This window comes from Bacillus rossius, chromosome 14 (genome assembly GCF_032445375.1).
Source record: "Bacillus rossius redtenbacheri isolate Brsri chromosome 14, Brsri_v3, whole genome shotgun sequence".
NCBI lineage: Eukaryota > Metazoa > Arthropoda > Insecta > Phasmatodea > Bacillidae > Bacillus > Bacillus rossius.
This window is the reverse complement of record NC_086341.1, coordinates 31,982,567-32,003,283: the sequence shown is the minus strand read 5'-3', so window position 1 is coordinate 32,003,283 and position 20,717 is coordinate 31,982,567. Positions and strand designations below refer to the sequence as shown.

Sequence of the window (20,717 nt, the reverse complement as noted above, 5' to 3'; positions counted from 1 at the left end):
ATCTGTCTGCATCGAAGTTTCTCTTGGGTGGCTCTGGTCTTCTCTACAAATGGCTGTATCTGAATTCACTTGAGCTCCATTTTCTTCTTTAGTTTCTTGACCATTTAATAATTCATAGAAAGCACCAAATTCATAATCACGAAATATGTTTCGGTTAAATGGAAACAGGCCTGTTTTATTAAAAGGATTAACAGATATTTCCATTGTTGCTGCTCTTTGGTATGCAGCACTGAAAAGTTTCGCCACTGTAAAGTTTGTAACAACATAATTTTGGTTTTGGCGCAGCCAGTCTTCTACTTCTTCGGGAGGACTTACTTACTGTGAGTGTGATTCACTAAAGGGATTCGAAGGGGTGCAATGTACACGTGAGTCAACAATAGGACGTTCTCCAGGTCACGTCACGGCAGTGGGTCAACGTCCACCTGCGGTGATGACTGCATCCTGGCTGCGACTCCTCCTTCCTGCAGCGGACAGCGGCGTCGAGACGGCGCCTGTCCTCAAAACGACCAACAAACCTGGCCTGGTTCACCACGCGTCGACGGGGTCTGGCGTGGGGCGATGATGCTGTACCAGACAGCACGGCATCTGGCACTGCAGCTGACGTCATCAACTGCTGATGTGGCGGCGTCCAGCCGCCCTGCCTCACGACTACGCGCGAGACGGCGTCGTGGCGTCTGCGGTGCTGATTGCGTGGGGCGCGGTCACCACTTCCCACAAGGAAGCACTCGTCTATTCCCATCACTGTTAGGTACACAATCGTTGCGAACCGCACTACGTCTAGCTCACTCTGGTGTAACCTTCGCACCTGACTTAAGTATAGGTGTCCGGGTCTTAATCGATACCTTAATCACTATGTGCGTACTTGTACTCTTGCAAATACAAGTGTCTGCAGGCAATACAACTTGTGTACTTGCCGCGGAACACTATGACGTCACCGTTAAAACAAAAATATCTTAAATTAGCCTTAAAATTCCTAGCTTAACATATAACATTCTCATTATTAACATCATTGTTAGAAAAAAAATAAATAAATACTATTAATTATTAAATCTCAATTCTTGCATAACAATGCCTGGTTATCAATATCCATTAAATTCAATATTAGTACTTTGCTTGCTACTAACATATCACATTGTTAGTTCGTACTTGATTAGTATGCATCACAGTGCATTTGCTTGTTTGTGTTCTCATTTCATGAGATTTCATACATTTCACCACAACATTTCATTATAGCGTATCATTATTGAATATCAAACATCACATGTTTTGCTTTTCATTATAACATATTGATAGCTAACATAATTTATATTCATTACTCAATGTTTGTAACTTACATGTTTACATTTCATTATTAAAAATATTTGCATTTAACTATAGCATATTTAGCTTGCAATTTACATTTGCATTTCATCACACTTGTTAACATTTCATCCAAGAAAATATATCATATCATGTACATACTGACTATTAATAGTTCATTGTTATGTTTACATAGTACATACTAGCAATTGATCATATAATATAACATTTATATATAACTATATATATATAATAACATTTACATAACATACCATTAACCTTTCATTATGTTTACAAGTTATACAATCAAAATTTCATAGCGTTTTTACACATTGTTTACATTATCTTCTCCTATACAGAGAAGTCGTTGGTTTACACAATTACCAACTTAGTAACTTTTTCAATTTCAGTCTGCTGTGCTCAGCTCAACAGCTGTAGAGGCTTTATCTTCCTCCTCTCATCTTCCATTACTGTGTTTTCATCCCGTAGCGGTCTCGCTGGGTTGAATAATGTTCACATTTCATCTCATCTTGGTTACTATCAGTAACACATGAGTCTTGTAATCTACTGAGGCTCCTGGCTTCAGTGTAGCTAAGGTTCCTTTTACAAATCAGCTGTTTCACAAACATGCTGTATCAGGATAGCTTTCAACATAGGGTATCACATGTTCAATATCTTTTTCATTTCTTTTTAAGAAAATTTTCTTGCTTCTTCAATTTTATAACTTCTGTTAGGCGAAGTTGCTTGTGGACACTTGTTTGCCGGAGTATCTTCACTTCTCGTGACAAAGGGCTTAGATCCTGAGTTTTTCAGATCCACATTCTTCGCTATTCTTCACATCATTCGAAGAATACTATTCAAGCAACTATGACAGTGATGCGAGTGAATAGTGTTGAGACGACGTAATTTTCTCGTATAGGGGCTTCTCCCAATAAATTCTTAAAAATCATCGATTTCAAATTTCAGTGTTTTCATTTCATAAAATATCAATGCCTTGACATCCAAAGTTTAATAAACTAAATATTTCAGCTAAATCTGATTGGATTTGTATGCGAAATGAGTGCATACTTTTCTAACCTGCATTCTGGGTAGAATGCAATCCTAAAGATCATTCTTTTCCCTAAATTCATCCCAGAAATGGTAATAAAATAGTGAAGTTTTAAAATCTTAGTGAGTTCTTCTATAAATATTAGAAAATTTAGTGATTTTCTATTTTTCATCATCAACATAACGACGCCTATTGGATTACTCAGCATCATCATTAAATCAAGGTAACCTGCATAATATTACTCTGCTTGTAGTTGCAAAGGGTTATGTGCTTTTAGAGATGCTTTGCATGCCAGTGTTTATATATGTCTACACAGCAGGATGGGGTATCATACCACCTAGTTACATCGACACTAAATAAGCTTAATTTCTTCTCGTTTGTTAGTACACAGTACATACAGCTTCACATAGGTATAGGCTAGTCTAATGTTGTATATATATGTCTTAGTGACATTTGAGTTCATACTCATACGAGGAATTGTGCAAGCCAACTGATACATAAATACAATACACATTGTACACAGGTAGCTTCACAGGCTACAATAACATCTGTATGGGTGGCATTTCACTTCACCTCAAATACAGCAATATAGCGGGAATTACACTTCCGCATAACCACAGGGTAAATATCTGCATAGGTGGCATTTTACTTCACCTTTACACAGAAACAAGCGGGAATTACACCTCCGCTTAACATTACAAATTACAGTGGCTGCACTACGCCTCACATGGCGTACTAGATCACATAATCACAGTAACATACACTTACTCCTCTGTACAGTTCAGATCCTTGGTCTGAAACTTACACTTAGACTGCTCTCAGCTGTTTATGGTACTACACCTTGTACCATCACGAGGCATTCACAGCTTAGGTCGGTACTGCTTACATAGTAGTAGGGCTCTTGTATTCCCTTAGCTGCGTTATATTATAACGGCCTACTGGTCGGCCTGTTGCTGGCTCTGCTAGTGCATAGCAATTCTCTTGTACTATGTCTGTGATGACATAAGGACCTTCAAATAACAAAAACAATTTCTTGGTTACATGTTCCCAGGCCTTGCTTACTGGAGTTGTTTTCTTCAGTACCTGGTCTCCAATTTTAAATTTTGCCAATTTTGATGCTGGTTTCCTCCTGCGTCTGATGTCAGCTTCTGCTGTCAACTTCCTCTTCACTAGAGCTTCTACCTCTTCTCCTGTAGGTAGTTTTTCTTCATTAGGGGTTTGTTCACATCGGGGTAAATACTTCGGGTTGATCGCCGCCGATCTATTCAGGCTCATGGCTTCTCCAGGGGTAACTCCAATAGACCCATGTACAGTATGGTTAATAATGCACTCTACATATGGCAACTTATCTCGCCATGATTGCTGCGAGTTATGGCATAGCGTACGTAACAGACTCCCTATTGACTTCATGAGTCTCTCCACAGGGTTACTTTGTGGATGTCGTACACTGATAGTTGTAGGTATTGCACCTAATTTCCTGACTCCTGTTTGCCACAAATCACTGGTAAACTGGGTACCTCTGTCTGACAATACCACTTTAGGTAAACCAATTTCTTCAACGAAAGTTTTTAATTTTTGCATAACTGCTTTTGCAGTTGGGTTCACAATTGCATATAATTTGGTGAATTTTGTGAAAACATCTTGCATCACAAAAACATACTTAACACCTCCCTTTGACTGTGGTAGGGGGCCAAATAAATCAACTGATAATAATTCCAATGGTGCTGTTGGAATGATTGGCTGCAATTCTCCATGCAGGTGTTGTCCAGGTGGTTTCACCTTCTGACATAGGTCACAGGCACTTGTGACCTTACTTACATAGCGTGACATGTTAGGCCAATACACTTGCCTCTTTAATGCTTCAATGAGCTTCTTGCTCCCTACATGTCCCAAGGCTACATGTAGTTCCCAGGTGATTGGTTGCCTCAAATCAGCTGGTATCACTGGTTTCCAGTGATCTTCGAAAATGCCTCTCTTCCTTGACTGGGCAAACAAAACATTTTCTGCTGACAAACAGAAATGTTGGTGAATTTTATTATCAGCTGACTGCTTCTGCAGCTGGTTGATGGTGTTTTTGCAGTACTCATCTGCCTGTTGTTTACATTTTATATCCTTCAGGATATCTCGGAGTTTAGGGTTGGTTTTAAATATTTCTGTGGATACTGGTGCCACTAAAAATTCCTTCTGTCGTTTTGATGTAGATGGTGAACTTTCTTGCAGTTCATGCAGGCGACTTAGGTAATCTGCAGTGGTGTTGGCAGATCCCTTGATATGATGTATATGAATATCATATTCCTGCAGTAGCAAAAACCATCTCGTAAGGCGGCTACCAAATAACTTGCCTGCCTTAAGGCATGTTAACGCCTGGTGATCTGTTAACAATTTCACTGTTTCTCCAAGTAGCAGATCCCTGTACTTCTGGAGTGCCCATATGATGGCCAGAGCCTCTCGCTCTGTAACAGTGTAATTTCTCTCGGCTTGGTTGAGAGTACGACTAGCCATTGCTACAGTCTTTTCAATTCCATTTTCCTCCTGTGCAAGCTTACATCCTAGGGCTGTGTCAGAGGCATCTGTGTATAACAGAAATTCCTTCCCTTGGGTTGGATGGTAGATGACGTGTTCAGTCAGGAACAAGTTTTTCAAGCTGATGAAGGCTTGCTCGTGCTCTTCACTCCACATCCATGCCTGACCTTTCTTCAATAGGCTGAACAGTGGAACTGCACACTGTGCAACTTGGTTGGAGTATATCCTGTAAAACGCAATTATTCCAAGAAACGCTCTTAGCTGTTTCACGTTCCTCGGTGTAGGAAACTCTTGGATGTTCTGCAGCTTGTCTGGGGCTGTCTTAATGCCTTCAGGTGTGAGGATGTGTCCTAAAAAGGGTAATTCCTCTCTGCAGAAAACAGATTTTCTAATTTTCACAGTCATGCCTGCCTCTTGCAATTTGTGCAGTACAGTGGCAACATGCTGCATGTGCTCTTCAAAATTTGATGATGTTATTAATATGTCATCGACATACGCCCTTGCAAATCCCTGACACTCGGGTCCTAAGGTTGCGTCTAGACATCTCGTAAAGTCAGCCACTGCGTTACACAGTCCAAACGGCATAACTGTAAATACATACTGCTGATTCCTGAACAGAAATGATGTATATTGGCAGGAATTAGGCTCTAATGGTATCTGCCAATAGCCTGACGACAGATCCATGGTTGTGAGATACTTCACACCTTGATACAATCTTAAAATTTCTGCCGTTTGTATAGGACTTTCCCTGTCCTTGACTGTAATTTTGTTGAGCTCCCTAGCATCGAGACACAGTCTTACTGTCCCGTCTCGTTTACTCACACAAACTATGGGGTTAGCATAGGGGCTTGCTTCTCTCCTGATTACATTCCAATCAATCATAAGTTGTAGGTAGGCTGTGGCTTCCTGAACGTACTTCACCGGAATGGGATAGCATTTGCGGTGGTACGGTGCCTCCTCATTTATTTTAATTTTCGCTTGGTAGAATCTGTTTCTGCCTGGCTTGTCAGAAAATACTGACTGAAAATTGGCCAGTACACCAAACAGTTGTTGCAGCTGACTGGGTGATACACTCTTCACCTCCTGTAGTGACTGTCTTATGTCTTCAAGTGATGCCTGAAGTTGCTCACTTGCTTGTGCATTGTATATGTGCCTGTGCATAGGTTCACTGTACAATATTCCCACAAAACTTTCCCTCACATGCCACTTGCCTGTGAGTGTGACTGGAGTTTCACAGTCATTTGAATGAATTTTACATAGTTTAAAATCTATCACTACACCAAATTGTGATAGAAAGTCGGTGCCTATTATTAGCGGTTTTGCTAGGCCTTTCACAACTAGTGCAGTCATGTCTTTCGGTCTGCCTAGGCCGTGTACTGTTATCAGTACCTGTCTGTTTACAATAGGGCTTGCCCTTGATGTCACTCCAATTATTTTGAGTGCTGGTACTGGTATCTTGGGTAGTATTATACCTTGGTGCTCGAGGTAGTTCACCAACTCCTCACTGATACACGTGACTTCAGCGCCACTGTCAATTAATGCATCCACGTTGCATTCTTCAATTTTTAATGTCACATGTGGACAAACTGTACAAACTTGATGAACCCTATTTTCATCATTTTCATTATATAGAAAGTCTCTTTCACTTTCTCTTAGCATAACAGTGCATATAAATTTATCGTAACTGATGCAGCTGTAGATTGGAGATTTGTCGTTTTGTACCCCTGAGCCTGAATAGTGGGTTTCTGTTCGGGGCGATCCAACTGAAACCCGTTCTAGTTTAACGTGCCCTGGTTGGCACGTCCACCTGGAACACGTTGTTGTTGTTCTTTGTGGTTCCAATTACTTGGTCCTGCGACGCTGGACACTGCAGCCTTGAACTCGGCTGCTACCGGGTTCACTTCCCCTCTCTGGTAGTATGCAGCTTGATGTCCTGGATGCTGCGCCTGGAATGGTGGTGGAAATGTCGCGTTCTGGTAGCGTTGCTTGTTTCCAGAGAACTGGCTATTATGGGCTTGGCCGCCATGATTCTCTGTCGTCTGGGGGGAATAATGGTGGGGTGGCATTCGGGTTTCTTCGTGCCGGCCCTGGTATCGAGGTTCCTCCGTCTTGCGGTACTTCCTCGCGTACTCTCTCTCGTCTTCAGACGAGGATCTTGGGCGTCGGTCACGGGACTCCCTGGGAGGCCGTACTTCAGGCGAGTAGGAGCGGCGGCGGTTGTCGTTGCGGTCGTCCTTCCTCTTGCGCTGGTACATCTCTTCGTCGCTATGATAGTTCCTCGTATTTGACCACCAGGTCTTCCTCTTGTTGTAGGGGCCTTTGCGTTGGCTCATAGCGTACCGGCCATATGAGCTTTGCTCTCTGCCCTTGGGTTGCCACGTCATAGTGTGGACAGCTGCCTGACGGTTGTCCCTTGGCTTGTTGTCCCTGTTTTGCCAATAGTTATTCAGGGGTGGCTGGCGGTTCTGCTGGGGTACCCTCTCGTGGTCCTCCTTGGGTGCTGGCGTCCTGTCCATTTTCTCCAGCTTGTCGTAGTTCAGGAGCCTCTCTCTGAACTCTGTGACGTCTCGGTACGTCAGGCCGGACAACTGCTTTTGGTAGCGCAGCGGCAACTGAGTGAGTATTGCCGCTACGAACTCCTCGTCCGTCATGGGCAAGTCGAGGTATCTAGTTTTCTCAAACATTGTTGAGAGGTGGGCTTCCAGCGTTGTGCCCTTCCTGGGGTCATACCTCTCAGTATGGAGCTGGGCTCGCAGATTGCTCTGAATGCGCAGACTCCAATACTGCTGGCGGAACATGGCCTGGAAGTGATTGTAGCTACTGGTGGTTGCACTCAGCATTTCCCACCAGTAGAAAGCCTGCCCTTTCAACGCACTGTTGAGGCATTTTAGTACCTCAGCCTCGCTGAGATTGAACGTGGCCGCATATTCCTCAAAGCGCTTCAAGAACCGTATAGGGTTCTCGGTAACCCTTCCTGAAAACGTGGGCATGGCCTCTGCCCAATGCTTGGCCGGGTGGTGGATCAGAGTAGCAGGGTCCATACTCGACGTGTTTACAAACGTCCTGCTACTTGGCCGATGAGTGATGGGGGTGACACGTGACGGTTCCTGGGGCAGGTGCTCAGTGTAGCACTCGGTGCCGCCCTGTTGCTTGCTTGTGGTGGGCAGTGTTGGAACAGTAGGTCCATGGCACTCGCTTGCCTGGGCCTGGCCTATACTACCAGCTGATGCAGCTGTAGGGCTCGGTTGGACAGATAGATTTTCAAACCTGTCCCTCAGCGTAGCTGTGGCCACCTCGATGTCACCAAGCCTACTCTCCAGGTGCTGGATGTGCTCACGCACCTCTTCCCTGGCGTTGGCCTGTCCTCGATGCTCGTTGGCCATCATGTTCCTCAGGGACGTGACGTGGGATTCCAACCCATCTACCCTGCTGTTGTATTGGGAGACCTGTTCGGCTATCCGCTGAATCTCCTCATGTTGTTGCAAGAGTCTAACCTCGATGCTGTGCTCGAGATTCCTTAGGCTGGCATTGTTCTGTTCCATGGCAGCATTGGTCTGTTCCAATCCAGCCCTCAACTCAGCCGTGAGATTGATGTTATTTTGCTCTAGTTTTTCAGTGAGAGCAGTGTTGTTTTGCTCTAGTTTTTCAGTGAGAACGGTGTTGTTTTTTTCCAATTTAGAGTCGTTCTGCTTCATCTGAGCATTTGTCTGCAGCAAGATCTGCATCAGTGACTCTAGTGTCACTGGTGGTGGAGTAGGAGTGCTATCCTGGGGTGCAATTGTGTGTAGGACAGTGTCATTTATGTTTTCCTGCTCCATGATTAGGGGAGATGTGAGCCGCCCTAACCTTTCCTCACAGGTGACTACAGGCGAATTCCCTGCAGATGATGAAGGATTCGACTCACTGCTTGAGGTTTGTGCAGTAGCATACTCCTCCCCTACACTTCGTGATCTTTCTCTAAGAAAGTATTTGTTTTGTTCGTCGGCCATAGTGGTGTGCAAGGAAGTAATTGAAAAAAATAATGCGTTACACAAATAGTGCACTTGCACACAGTACTCGGATGGTACAGAATTTACACAAAAAAATTGTTGAGGTGTCCCTTAACCTCAAAATCGGCCCCACCGTATGGGCTCCAAATAAATATGTAGGGGAACTTTTCCCTCACGCACTACACTTGCTATGTTGATATATGTATAGGCCCCACTTGGAGTGCCAAATAAATATGTGCGGGAACCTTCTTAGTTGTTTAGGCCCCGCTAGGGTAGCCAATTAAATATGTAGAGCTACTTTCGTGCTGCTTAGTAGGCTCCACACACACACTTAAACGTTGGGCTGAATAAAACTGTGTAATAAATTAGATTTCTTAAATTGTGTGACTCTTCACTGGTAATGTTGACATAAGGTAAGTCACAGTTAGGTGTTATTTGATTGATATGGAACATACATAAATACACACTGGAGTAGGTGGAATTACAAATAACACAACACAACACTGTGAATATTAAATATAGAATTATTTTATTTCCAATGTAAAAACGATTTAAAAGATTTCAATCTTATTAATATATTTAATTATTATTCATATCCAAAACAACAACCTAACTTAACGGTGACATCATAGTAATTCAATAAAAGTTCAATTACCAGGAGTTATGTTGCGCACATTTAAATATTTTCAAAAGTCTTAATTCGGGTTCGTTGACACTACACAGTTTTTAATTAATGTTTTTTTTTTAGGGAACTTAAATCAATTTACCTCGGCTAGATAGGTTCAAAATCATCGGCAGAGCTCAGAGCCTCTCATCTATAGGACCACTGAGTCTGTTAATTAATGTGTAAATTCGTAAAATTTATGTCCAAGTATTATTTAAATCCTCTATAAAGTCAATTTAATTCATGAAATCAATGTTTATAATAAGTTTCGGCGACGATGTGACGTAAAAACGGGAGTTTCGTGATTCGCGCATAAGATTAGGGCGCAAAAAATCTGGGCACTTTTATTACTCACGTTAATCACTCCTATGATATTTATCTTTTTAGATAAATCCTATTTAAATGTTCTGAACTCCCTAATGGTTCATAATTATCATCCACTATCCGGGATGCCTGATGCTAGATAGCTAATTTTCAGGATTTAAATTCGCCGACGTCACGAAGTTGCCGCTCATTCAGCTGGCCATTGTAGAATTCTCTTTCTTACTAGTTTCCTCAAAATAACCAGTAAGACTCACTTTTAAATGGTGGCCCGTGATTGGCCAAAAGGACCGTTTCAGTTACCTAATTTCTTACCGAAAACGTAAACTCCGAACGCAACAATTGCGCGGATAACAAAATTTCACTTAAAATTCAAATACATAAATATTAAAATTAATAATTTACATTATAAAATTACGGCGTTAATTTTACCGTTTACAGTTTTCAAGTCCATTAGTCCTTAGAGGGGTATCAACAATACCTCGTTCAAATAGTCCGGTAAAAATCCAAAGAATCACTTTTCCATAGACATACATAACCAAATATTGCCGTTTCTGAAAATAAATGATATTATACATAGAGCAAACAAAAATAAAATAAATCGTAAATAATAATAAATAATTAAACTGTCAAAACAAACATGTTGCAGTACAATCAGCTCCGCAATCTTCATGAGCCCACCCATAGCACTTACGGCACTGCCGCCATTTCTAGCCATGTTTGTCCTCTGAGAAAAGGCAGCAGCATAACAAACATTCTGCATCATCATCATTTTCAGATCCATCACTTTCATGTGAACTGTCATGTAGCGAAATATTTTCGTCACTGGAGTCCTCAGAATCTACAGCGATGAATGATGAGGTAGTTATCCATAATTTGTCCTTGTTGCGAGATATGGTTTGTATAGGTCTAGCTTAGTTTCCTTTCTGTTTTCCAAGAACCAATTTATTACGAGCTTCAGCCTTTTTATTTCTTGCGACATTTTCATCCAAGCTTGTTTTGTATGGCGATGATGTGATAACATTAGCACTGCCACATCTACTTGATGTTTCTTTTGAAGGAAAATTTGGTAGTGATGAAATATCTACAGGTTTGATAAAGGGCCTAACTGCACTGCTGCAATATGGCTGATCTGTCTGCATCGAAGTTTCTCTTGGGTGGCTCTGGTCTTCTCTACAAATGGCTGTATCTGAATTCACTTGAGCTCCATTTTCTTCTTTAGTTTCTTGACCATTTAATAATTCATAGAAAGCACCAAATTCATAATCACGAAATATGTTTCGGTTAAATGGAAACAGGCCTGTTTTATTAAAAGGATTAACAGATATTTCCATTGTTGCTGCTCTTTGGTATGCAGCACTGAAAAGTTTCGCCACTGTAAAGTTTGTAACAACATAATTTTGGTTTTGGCGCAGCCAGTCTTCTACTTCTTGAGCATAATATGTATTGAGAGGGAACATAAAACCTACGTCCAACGGCTGCATCTTATGAGATGAGTGTGGAGGTAAGCAGATGATCGGAATGTGGCTTTCCCTGGCCTTCTCAGCAGGGCCTACATATCCAACTATGTTCTATTACAAAATTTTAAGATATTTTATATAAAATTAAACTTATTAGTTACTGTTCTTACAGCGACAGTATTATTTTACATCTAAATCACCTAATATGAGTCCCTTGCTCCTAATATGAGACCCTATCTCAAATTAGGACATGTAAGTGGTCTCATATTAGGCACCTTATAATGGCCGCTACAAAACACAACAACAAGGCTGAAATTTTAAACTGCCATAGTTCCTTATTTATGCACATGGATCCTTACTTCATTGCTCATAAGTGAGTATGAATGGATAATTAATATAAACGTACCTCTATGTTGATAATAAAGCTGCAAGATGCCACTCACGAAAACTCAAAATGAAGAATATCGTATAAACAGTTATTCTGGATCTCGCGCGCGTCAGATAAAAGTCTCACTCTATCCGTGGTCGGGAAATGGAGGCTGCTGGTAGTTCCAAGAGCAGCTGATAGGTAGCAGCTCTTACTTGTCAAGATAACCAAGGGTCTCATATTAAGGCCGGGTCTCATATTTGGGTCACCTACCCTACTATTACGAAACGTAAGCAGGGCGGCGGCGCGCAGGTGCGCAGCTGGCAGGCGGCTCCACATGGTCACTAACGTCACGTGGCCGCTGCAACGTGAGATGTGCTGCGCGCGCCTCTTAGATTACAATGATAGTAGCTTCCCACCTCCTTCCCTCCGCTCCCCGCGCGGCGTTCTACCATTGACACGTTTAAAATATGCGTACCTAACAGCTGCGGAGTTACGCGAGCCGCCGACACGTGTTTCGAGAGAATTCTGCCGACGGGTCGGCGCGGAATGACGCGACTGGCCCCAGCTGCGCTCGTGAATTCTAGAAGTGGCACCTGTGATAAATAATCCAGGACGCCGGCCTCCGGGAGTCAGTCAGTCAGTTTAGTGGAGTCCGGAGTTTTCTTTCGGCGGAGTTTCCGGGCGATAGTGGCGCGCGTGCGACGGAGTTCCGAGCAAAGTTCCGGGCGAAGCGTCGAGTGGAACCTCGGCGAAGGGAAGTGCGACGGCGACGGCGGAGTGCGGCGAAGGAGTCCCGCGAAGGAGATACACGAGGGGTGCTGCGGCGAGAGTTGCGCCAGAGGTGCGGCCCAGCGAGGTGTGCAGTGTGTAAGAACCGAGTGACTGGGGTATCAACATTTTTAAGTGTAATTAATTATTAGGCATTTTTAGAAGATTATTTGTTAGTGACGTAAATATTGGAATTCAATAAAAAATTGCAGTAAAATCTTTAATTGGGCTACCCATCTACGAACCCGGTAGTTTTCCCTCACGACGAATTTTTTCATTTGTTTTAATAATTCGTTACAATACTTTCTCATACTTTTTCATAATTTTGCATACTTTTGCATACTTTCGCAACTAGTTATTCACAACTCTAAAGACCCATCTCTCAGCATGGATCCGGTGTTATCATTAGAATTTTGACTATATGTACAGACTTTCTACTAGGGTTATGTATCATATTTTAGCTATCATAAACCCATTCATTCTTAGATTCTATTTAAGTAATGGATAGACTCTAGTAAATAAAGCTATGTTTACAATGCACGATTAAGGTTATTTCAAGTATTAAAGTACGCTGAAAATTTCATATCCCTCTTAACTGTGAATTTTTACCTACTTGTGGTGCCCACGCAGCTATGTTTTTTTTTTCACATGTGTAATATCTTAGTTCTCGGTATAGTTTTTTGTGGGAGTAATTTTGTGAATGGAACGGAAGTTGCATGGAACTAAATGTGCCATCTATGGCGGATGGGGCGAACCAAAGTTTTCGAAGCTCAAATAAATCTTTATTGTATTGAGGCGAAAGGCACGCATCCACCTATTTCTTACTCTATGATGTCTCTGAATTAACTTTTTTTACTACGCATATATTAGCATGACCTGTATGTATGAATGGACTATGTTATAAAATCTTTCCATTCAATTATTACCAATTTTTTAACGTCCGAATGTATTGCAATGATGCATACATATAAAGAACATCTGACAATACAATATTTTGATATTTTAAAACCTTAAAGTTAAAAGGGGGGATGGTCAGAGGGTCAGAAAGCCACTAACTTCGAGCTACGGTTACTAACAATGCTTTTTATGTATCCATGGGGTCGGGTCAAGGTGGGAATTGGTCCCAGTGTCAACTGAGTCCCTTGGGGGGGGGGGGGGGGGGAGGGGGAGGAGGAGGGGGGAGAGAGAGATTACCCAACAATTATAAAATTAAAAAATCTTTGGTTTTTCGATTTGAAGTGTTTTAAAAATACATTCTTTTTGATTTAGAGATTTTCCGAGGTCGGGTTATGGTGGAATATGTGCCCGGGTTCGACTTTTTTTCCCCACCAGAGGGGGTGGGGTTATTAATCCAAAATTTTGAAGACTTTAAAAATGTATTAATTATTTCTTGATTTGAAGTGTTTTCAATCTAAATGGGTTATGGCGGAAAATGTGCCGGGGGAGAACCTAAAGCCCCAAAATCATTAACGCTGTCCTAAACCGGCTTGGAGGCTGATATTAGGAGAGTAGATGTACATCACAGGCAAGTACTGATAGACTCGCTCACACTTTTTTTTTCATAAAGAAAGTGTATCTACTGTGCAGTACCAATCGAAACATCCTCCTCGATTTGACGGAGGACTACTGGCACGGGAGGGTAGAGCCTCGCTGCTTCTTCGATCACTTGCTTCAAGTACTTCATCTTCTTGACATCCTCCGTACTGACATGCTTGTCAGAGCCGTGGAATATGCTCTGCTGCTCCTCGTAAACCTTTAACTGGACAAACAAAGAAATATTTTGCGAGTGTCTTATCACGCGCGTTAGAAGTTATACTTATTTTTGACATAATACACTATATTAGTTTTCAAATTAAATTTACAAAAATTATCAAATTTTGACTATACAACATTTGTTACAGAAAAAAATATATTTTATGGCACAATGTATATACGTTTTTATACATATTCTAAGCTTACCCGGCTTACGCAATGTATAGGTACTTATTTTTTGAAGTTATAAGAATACAATAATTCAAGTTTTTATAAAGAAATTTTTACTACTGAGACATGGGGGGATAGAAGTAGTATTTTACAAATAAGATGTTCACAATTATTTAATGTTAAGTATTCAAAATGTCATCAAGAAGTGCCAAAATTATATTTTAAGGGCCGTAAATGTAAGCTTGGTTGGTTTTCTATAACATTTTATGTAGACAGAATTTTTTATAGAATTATAAGGTAATTTTTGTCAGTGAGAAAGATTTAATCAACAAGAACCAAAATCCGTTTTTAAGGGATGGGATTATATGATTGTTTGATTTTTAGAATATTATAGTGACAATGACATGCTTTGCACTTTTTTAAAAATTATATAGTGAAAGTAATTTTTATCAAAATTGAACTTTTCATCATGAGATAAAAAATTATATTTTTGGGTGGGAATGTAAGATATGGTGGTTTTTTCTACATTTTATGTTGGTTATTATCTTCCTTGCTCTATTTAATATTAGATGAAGATTTTAAATTTTGTCAAGTAAAAAAAAACTTTATCAAAGTGTTACAACAATTCGGATGTAAGAGGTGATGTGGTTCTTAGATATCTTATGTAGATAGTGAGATTCCTCTTTTTTCTAAGGAGATGTATACAGTAAATCTAATTTTACTTTATTCATCAGTTCGGAGAATTTTATCCGGAAGTACCATGATTCCGCTTTAAGGGGTTAAAAGTGGAATAAGGGTGATTTTTATAAATTCTATAAAAAACATTGACTTTCCCTTTTGTTTGAAAGATAAAGTGTGAAACATTTCATCAAGCTCGGGATAAAACTGTAGATTTGTATAAAACAATACAGTATGCAAACAAAAATTTTTTTTTAGCCATGTACATAAAAAAAATTCTCATTTTCCTAATCAATGGGATAGATTGCGCTAGGAAGATCAATTTTTATTATAATAAAAAATGTTTTATGCCTACCCAGTGTAAAATAATCAAACATATGACAGAGTTATCTAGTAAAAATTATAACAATTAGTTTAATAAACACCAAGTAATAATATAATTTCCTTAAAATATGGTGTTAAAATGCAATAATATGTTATATATGAAAATTAAAAAAAAATAACTTTTAAGGGACGGTTTTCGACACATGAATTTTAAAGACAGAAATCACGCACCCGACCTCTGAGCAAATATTTGGTTAACAATAGTGTTGAAGCCGCCTAGGAGTTAAGTCCGCTCCCAGCAGCCTCGAAGCCTCACTCAAAGACAGAATAACAGGGCGAGGACAACGCAGACATCAATGTTTGTATGTAAATGTACGCTAAATAGAGATGAATTTATTATTTATAACACCAGCGCATTTGGGTTCAACATAATCACAACAATAAATTTATTACAATTTGAACAGAACCAAGCAATGATTATGTACTAGGACAATCAAAATACAATCCCTTCGTATGAAGGGGTAAAAAACAAAGTTTTATTACAAATGTTGCGTTACCTAGCTTAAAGTGATTCTACAGCTAGTAAAAACCAGACATAATAGCAAAAAAAAATTAAAAACAAAATTGCCCTATTTAATAATAATTTGCATGTACCGATGAGACCTCATCCTCAATATTTGGAAGTTTAAACGCTAACAGAGTTATCAAGGACGCGTAGTTCAGACGTGACAACATATATAAATATTTAAAGATATATTGACATAAACAAATATAAATACAACCACAGCTACTTATAAACACACTTTTAAAACGCAAAGTGGTTAACTAGAAAGCAATTCTATTACGTGGACGCACCACTACGATACCCGTCACACGGCGGAAAGCATGTACAGAGAATCTAAATCAAACTTAAGGAATAATAAATATCAAAACAATTTCAAAGTGGTGGCAGAAAAGGAATTTAGAAGCGGAAATTAACTTTAACAAAATAAGTATATACTGACAGGAGCTGTGACTGTGCTGGTGCGTGATGTGTGGTGGGTAAATGACTGACCGCTTTAACGTCACGGAGGCCATCTTGTGACAAATTTTCTTAAATTTCCTCAAAATTCCTACAAATTTCCCTAATTTTAAGGAAAAATTCCTGATTGAGGGACAATTTCCCATTTTTTCCTAAAAGTATCTGGAGAGGCCAAAACTCTTCGGAGAGACCAATCATGAACTCAGTAAAACTTGTCGAAGCATATTCAAAAAATGTAATCACCTGAAAAAAAGAAAACACATTCATCAAAAAGGATGCACATTTAGAAGCACATTCATTAAAATAAACACATTTTGCGAAAAGGACGCAGCTTTGAACGAAAATTCAACTCAGTGGATACGATCTCAACGCAGGGATACAATCTCATCGCAGGGTAATGATCTCGCCACAGTGATACGGTCTCGTCAGGAGGATACTGTCTCGTCAAGGAATACGATTTTGTCTCAGGGATACAGCGCAGGGATACTATCCTATCGGAGGGATACGGTTAAGGGATACGATCTCGCCACAGTGATACGATCTCATCAGTATATTACAATAATACAGTCATGCCTATGCACATTTAATAAAAAAGATGTATATTTTCAAGAACAGTCAAATCAGTAGGATGCGATCGTAAATTTACATTAGGCTACAATTCCTGCAATTGTGTTTGACACAACTGCATTTGACCCAACTGTTCTGTCTCTAACAGTATTTTGCTCCAATAGTCACTGGCTCCAAAAGTCATCGTTTCCAAACGTCTTTGGCTCCAAATGTCAGTGGCTGCAAATTTCAGTGGCTCCAAATGTTTTTGGCTCAAACAGAGTTTTACTCTAAAAGTCATTGGCTCCAAATGTATTTGGTTCCAAAAGTCATTGGCTCCAAAGGTATTTGGCTCAAAGTGTTTAGCTCCAAAAGTTTTTGGATCCCAAAGTCTTCGTCTCCTAAAGAATATGGCCGAACACTCTCTGGCTCCAACAGTCTTTGACTACAAAATCAGTAGCTACAATATTCTTAGGCTCCAACAGGTTTTGGCTTCAAAAGTTATTGGCCAAAAAATAATCATCTACAGCTCTCCTAGACCTAACTTCTCCAGTAACATTTGGCTATAAGATGACTTGGCTACATAACTACAAGACTATGAGGCTACAAGACTACAAGGCAACATGACTACAAGAGTACAAGACTACGAGTCAACAGTACTATGAGACTACGAGTATACGAGACTACGAGATTACGAAGCTAAGAGACTACGAGGATACATGGCAAAAGTCTACGAGACTACAGGGCTGCAGACTTCTTGGCTACGAAGGTACAAGTCTATGAGACTACAAGGCTGCAAGGCTATGAGGATACATGGCAACAAAGGCTACGGAACTACGAGGCTACAGGGCTACAAGACTACGAAGCTACATGTATCAAAGTCTACGAGACTACTAAGCTACAGGTCTACTAGACTAAATGGCTACGAGGCTACGAATCTATATGGTTCCAACTAGCTACCTGGTTACAAGGTTACGAGGCTAAAAGTCTACATGGCTACGGGAATACCGTACTACGTTTCTACAAGGCTCCAACTGACTACGAGGCTACATGGCTACGAGGTTACAAGGCTACGAAGCTAGGAGGATACGAGTCAACAAGGTTGTAATTAGCTACAGTTACTGCATTCAGCCCTGAAAGTTAATTTATATCATGCAGATATATTGTTGCAAGTAGTCCCGATTCTTGCAACAGTTGGCGCTACATGCTTTGTTGTACAGGCTGTTGCTTTTTCATGTGGGATGCGGGATGCTAACACACGATTGCAGGAGAAGGAAGGCTTCGCTATACATCAAGGAGAAGGAAATTTGTCTTGCATGATAGTGATTCTCGGCCATTTAAGGCGTATTAGACTGATAATATATTATTTTTGTTTGAATTCTGCCTGATAAAATTACTGTAAGTGCTGATTTGGTAGCAGAAATTGACTAATTAAACGTAACTTTAAAAAAAAATTGTTTATCTCATTAAGTACAAACTTTTTCGTCAGATATGGAGTTTTTTGGAATAACCAGATGCATTCGGAGAACATGAGCAAAAGTCTCACCAGGAACAACCAGGAGTATACGGAGAAAACCAACAAAATATTAAAATGAATGATTAGGAGCACACGGAGAAAACCATATAAATAATGGCAGAAATAATCAGGAGCATACGGGTAAAACTAACTCACGTTATTATAATTCAAGATCAGTGATTCACATAAACAAATTAAAAAATCAAAATTAAGATATTACAAAAAATATAAAATAAAATTTACAAAAACAGTTACTGCCAGCTTGTTAACTTTTTTTTGTTCAGCAAGATTAGAATACTAGTACATGCCAGAATTGTTTTTATTTTTTGGCATTTTCAATTTATATATATATGATTAACAAATATTTATTAGGGAAAACAAGAGTTATTTTTTCTCTGTGCGCTTCTGGTTATTCCTGGCGAGACTTCTGATCATGTTCTCCGGGTGCTTCTGGTTATTTCAAAGAAATAAATCCCTACATGAAAAATATTTTACTTAATGAGATATGCTATTTTATTCAAAGTTACATTTCATTAGTGTATTTATGTTTTCAAATCAGCACTTACAAATATGTTATCAAGTGCATTTAAAAAAAAATATTCAGTCAAATAATATGCCTGAAGACGGCTGAGAATCACTAGACGAACTTCCTTCTCCTTGGTGTCTAGCGAAGCCCTTCTCTTGCGATCGTGAGTAAGCATTCCGCATCTCACACGAAAGAGGGACAGCCTTTACAGCATGGCATATGACGTCAACTGTTACAAGAACCGGAACTACTTGCAACAAGTTACTTGCATGAGGTAATTTAACTCTTACAGCTGAATGGAGCTATTGTAGCCTTGTAGACTCGTAGCCAATTATCCTATTAGCCCGTTGGAAATTTATAAACTCATAGTACTATAGTCCCGTAGCCACGTAGGCTTGTAGCATCGTAAACTGGTAACCACGTAGCCAGTTCGAACATTGTAGACTTGTAGTCTTCGTAACCTTTTAGTCTTGTAGTCCTGTAGGTTTGTAGTCTCGTAACTTCGTAGCCTCGTTGTCTCGTAGCTAGTTGGAGCCTCAAAGACCTAATAGTCTCATAGCCTCAGTCTTATAGCCTCGTAATCTTGTAGTCTTAATTTCATGTAGCCTTGTAGTCTCATAGCCTTAGATACTTGGAGACGCGTAGACTTGGAGCTTCGTAGTTTTGTAGTACTGTAGACTCGTAGCCTTGGAGCCTGGTATTATTGTAGCATTGAAGCTTCGTAGTCTTAAAGTCCTGTAGCCTTGTAGTTTCGTAGCTTTTGCCATGGAGTCTCGAAGTCTTGAAGGCAACTTGTCAAGTTGTAGTATCGCAGCCTGTTGCCACTTAGCCTCGTAGTCTCGTCGCTTCGTAGCCTCGTACGTAGTTTTGTAGCTAGTTGGAGCCTCGTAGTCTCAGAGTCCTGTATCCTCGTTGTCTTGTAGACTCGTAACTTCGTATTCTTTTAGTGTTGTAGCCTCGTAGCCAAGTCTCCTTGTATCTAAATGTCGTCTTTTAATCGATTGACCTCGCCGTGTTCGAACCCAGAACCTTATCGTAAATTTTACTATCACAAATTAATTGAATAATGTTTTAATAATTTTAATTTTTTTAATTTCAATCTCAAAACATACGGATTTTTGATATTGTTAATAAATTTCAAAAATTTTATTTAAAACTTTTTTTAAATTTATTTATCAAATTGAATTTTTCTTCCTTTAAAATCGGATAAATTTAATATATATTCAAGATGGCGGACAATTTTCAAGATGGTGGGTGTAGGCCTAATGTAAGACATTTTTAATAAAATTGAATTTTTTGTGTAATTAAGAATATTATAATTTTTTATATATATTACATATTTAATCTCGCCGGGAACTAAACCGTGGACTTATATGGATTCGATAACAAACAATTTCAAGTAAAAAATTTTTTTATACGTTTCGAATTTTTTCTGAGATTTTCGGTTGATAATTAAAGATTTCAAGTTTTCGGTCAAGGTCAAGGTCATGCCCTCTGATGGGGCTTCTGAGGAATTTTTCCCCTTTCTGAAGAATGTTGCCCCTCTCTGAGGAAAGTTGCCTCTCTCTGAGGAATTTTGGCCAATCCAGAATGTTTGAGGGGGGGAAAATGGGAAATTTGCCCTCGAAACGCGAATTTTTCTCTCAAGATAGGGAAATTTTGAGAAATTTTAAAGTAATTTTTAAGGAATTTCCAGGAAATTTGACACCAAGATGGCCTTGGTCACGTCAGGGTGGTTGGT

At 39.9% G+C, this 20,717-nt stretch overlaps 1 protein-coding gene across 2 annotated transcripts in view; it reads right to left on the bottom strand.

The window, feature by feature from the left end:
- Nucleotides 1–20,717, bottom strand: part of LOC134538760 (cytochrome P450 4C1-like) — a 77,952-nt gene that overhangs the window by 19,751 nt on the left and 37,484 nt on the right. For both annotated transcript variants that reach the window (XM_063380246.1, XM_063380247.1), the window contains one exon: nt 14,033–14,201. In XM_063380246.1, coding sequence (XP_063236316.1) covers nt 14,033–14,201 — 169 coding nt within the window. The remainder of the gene's footprint in view (nt 1–14,032; nt 14,202–20,717) is intronic.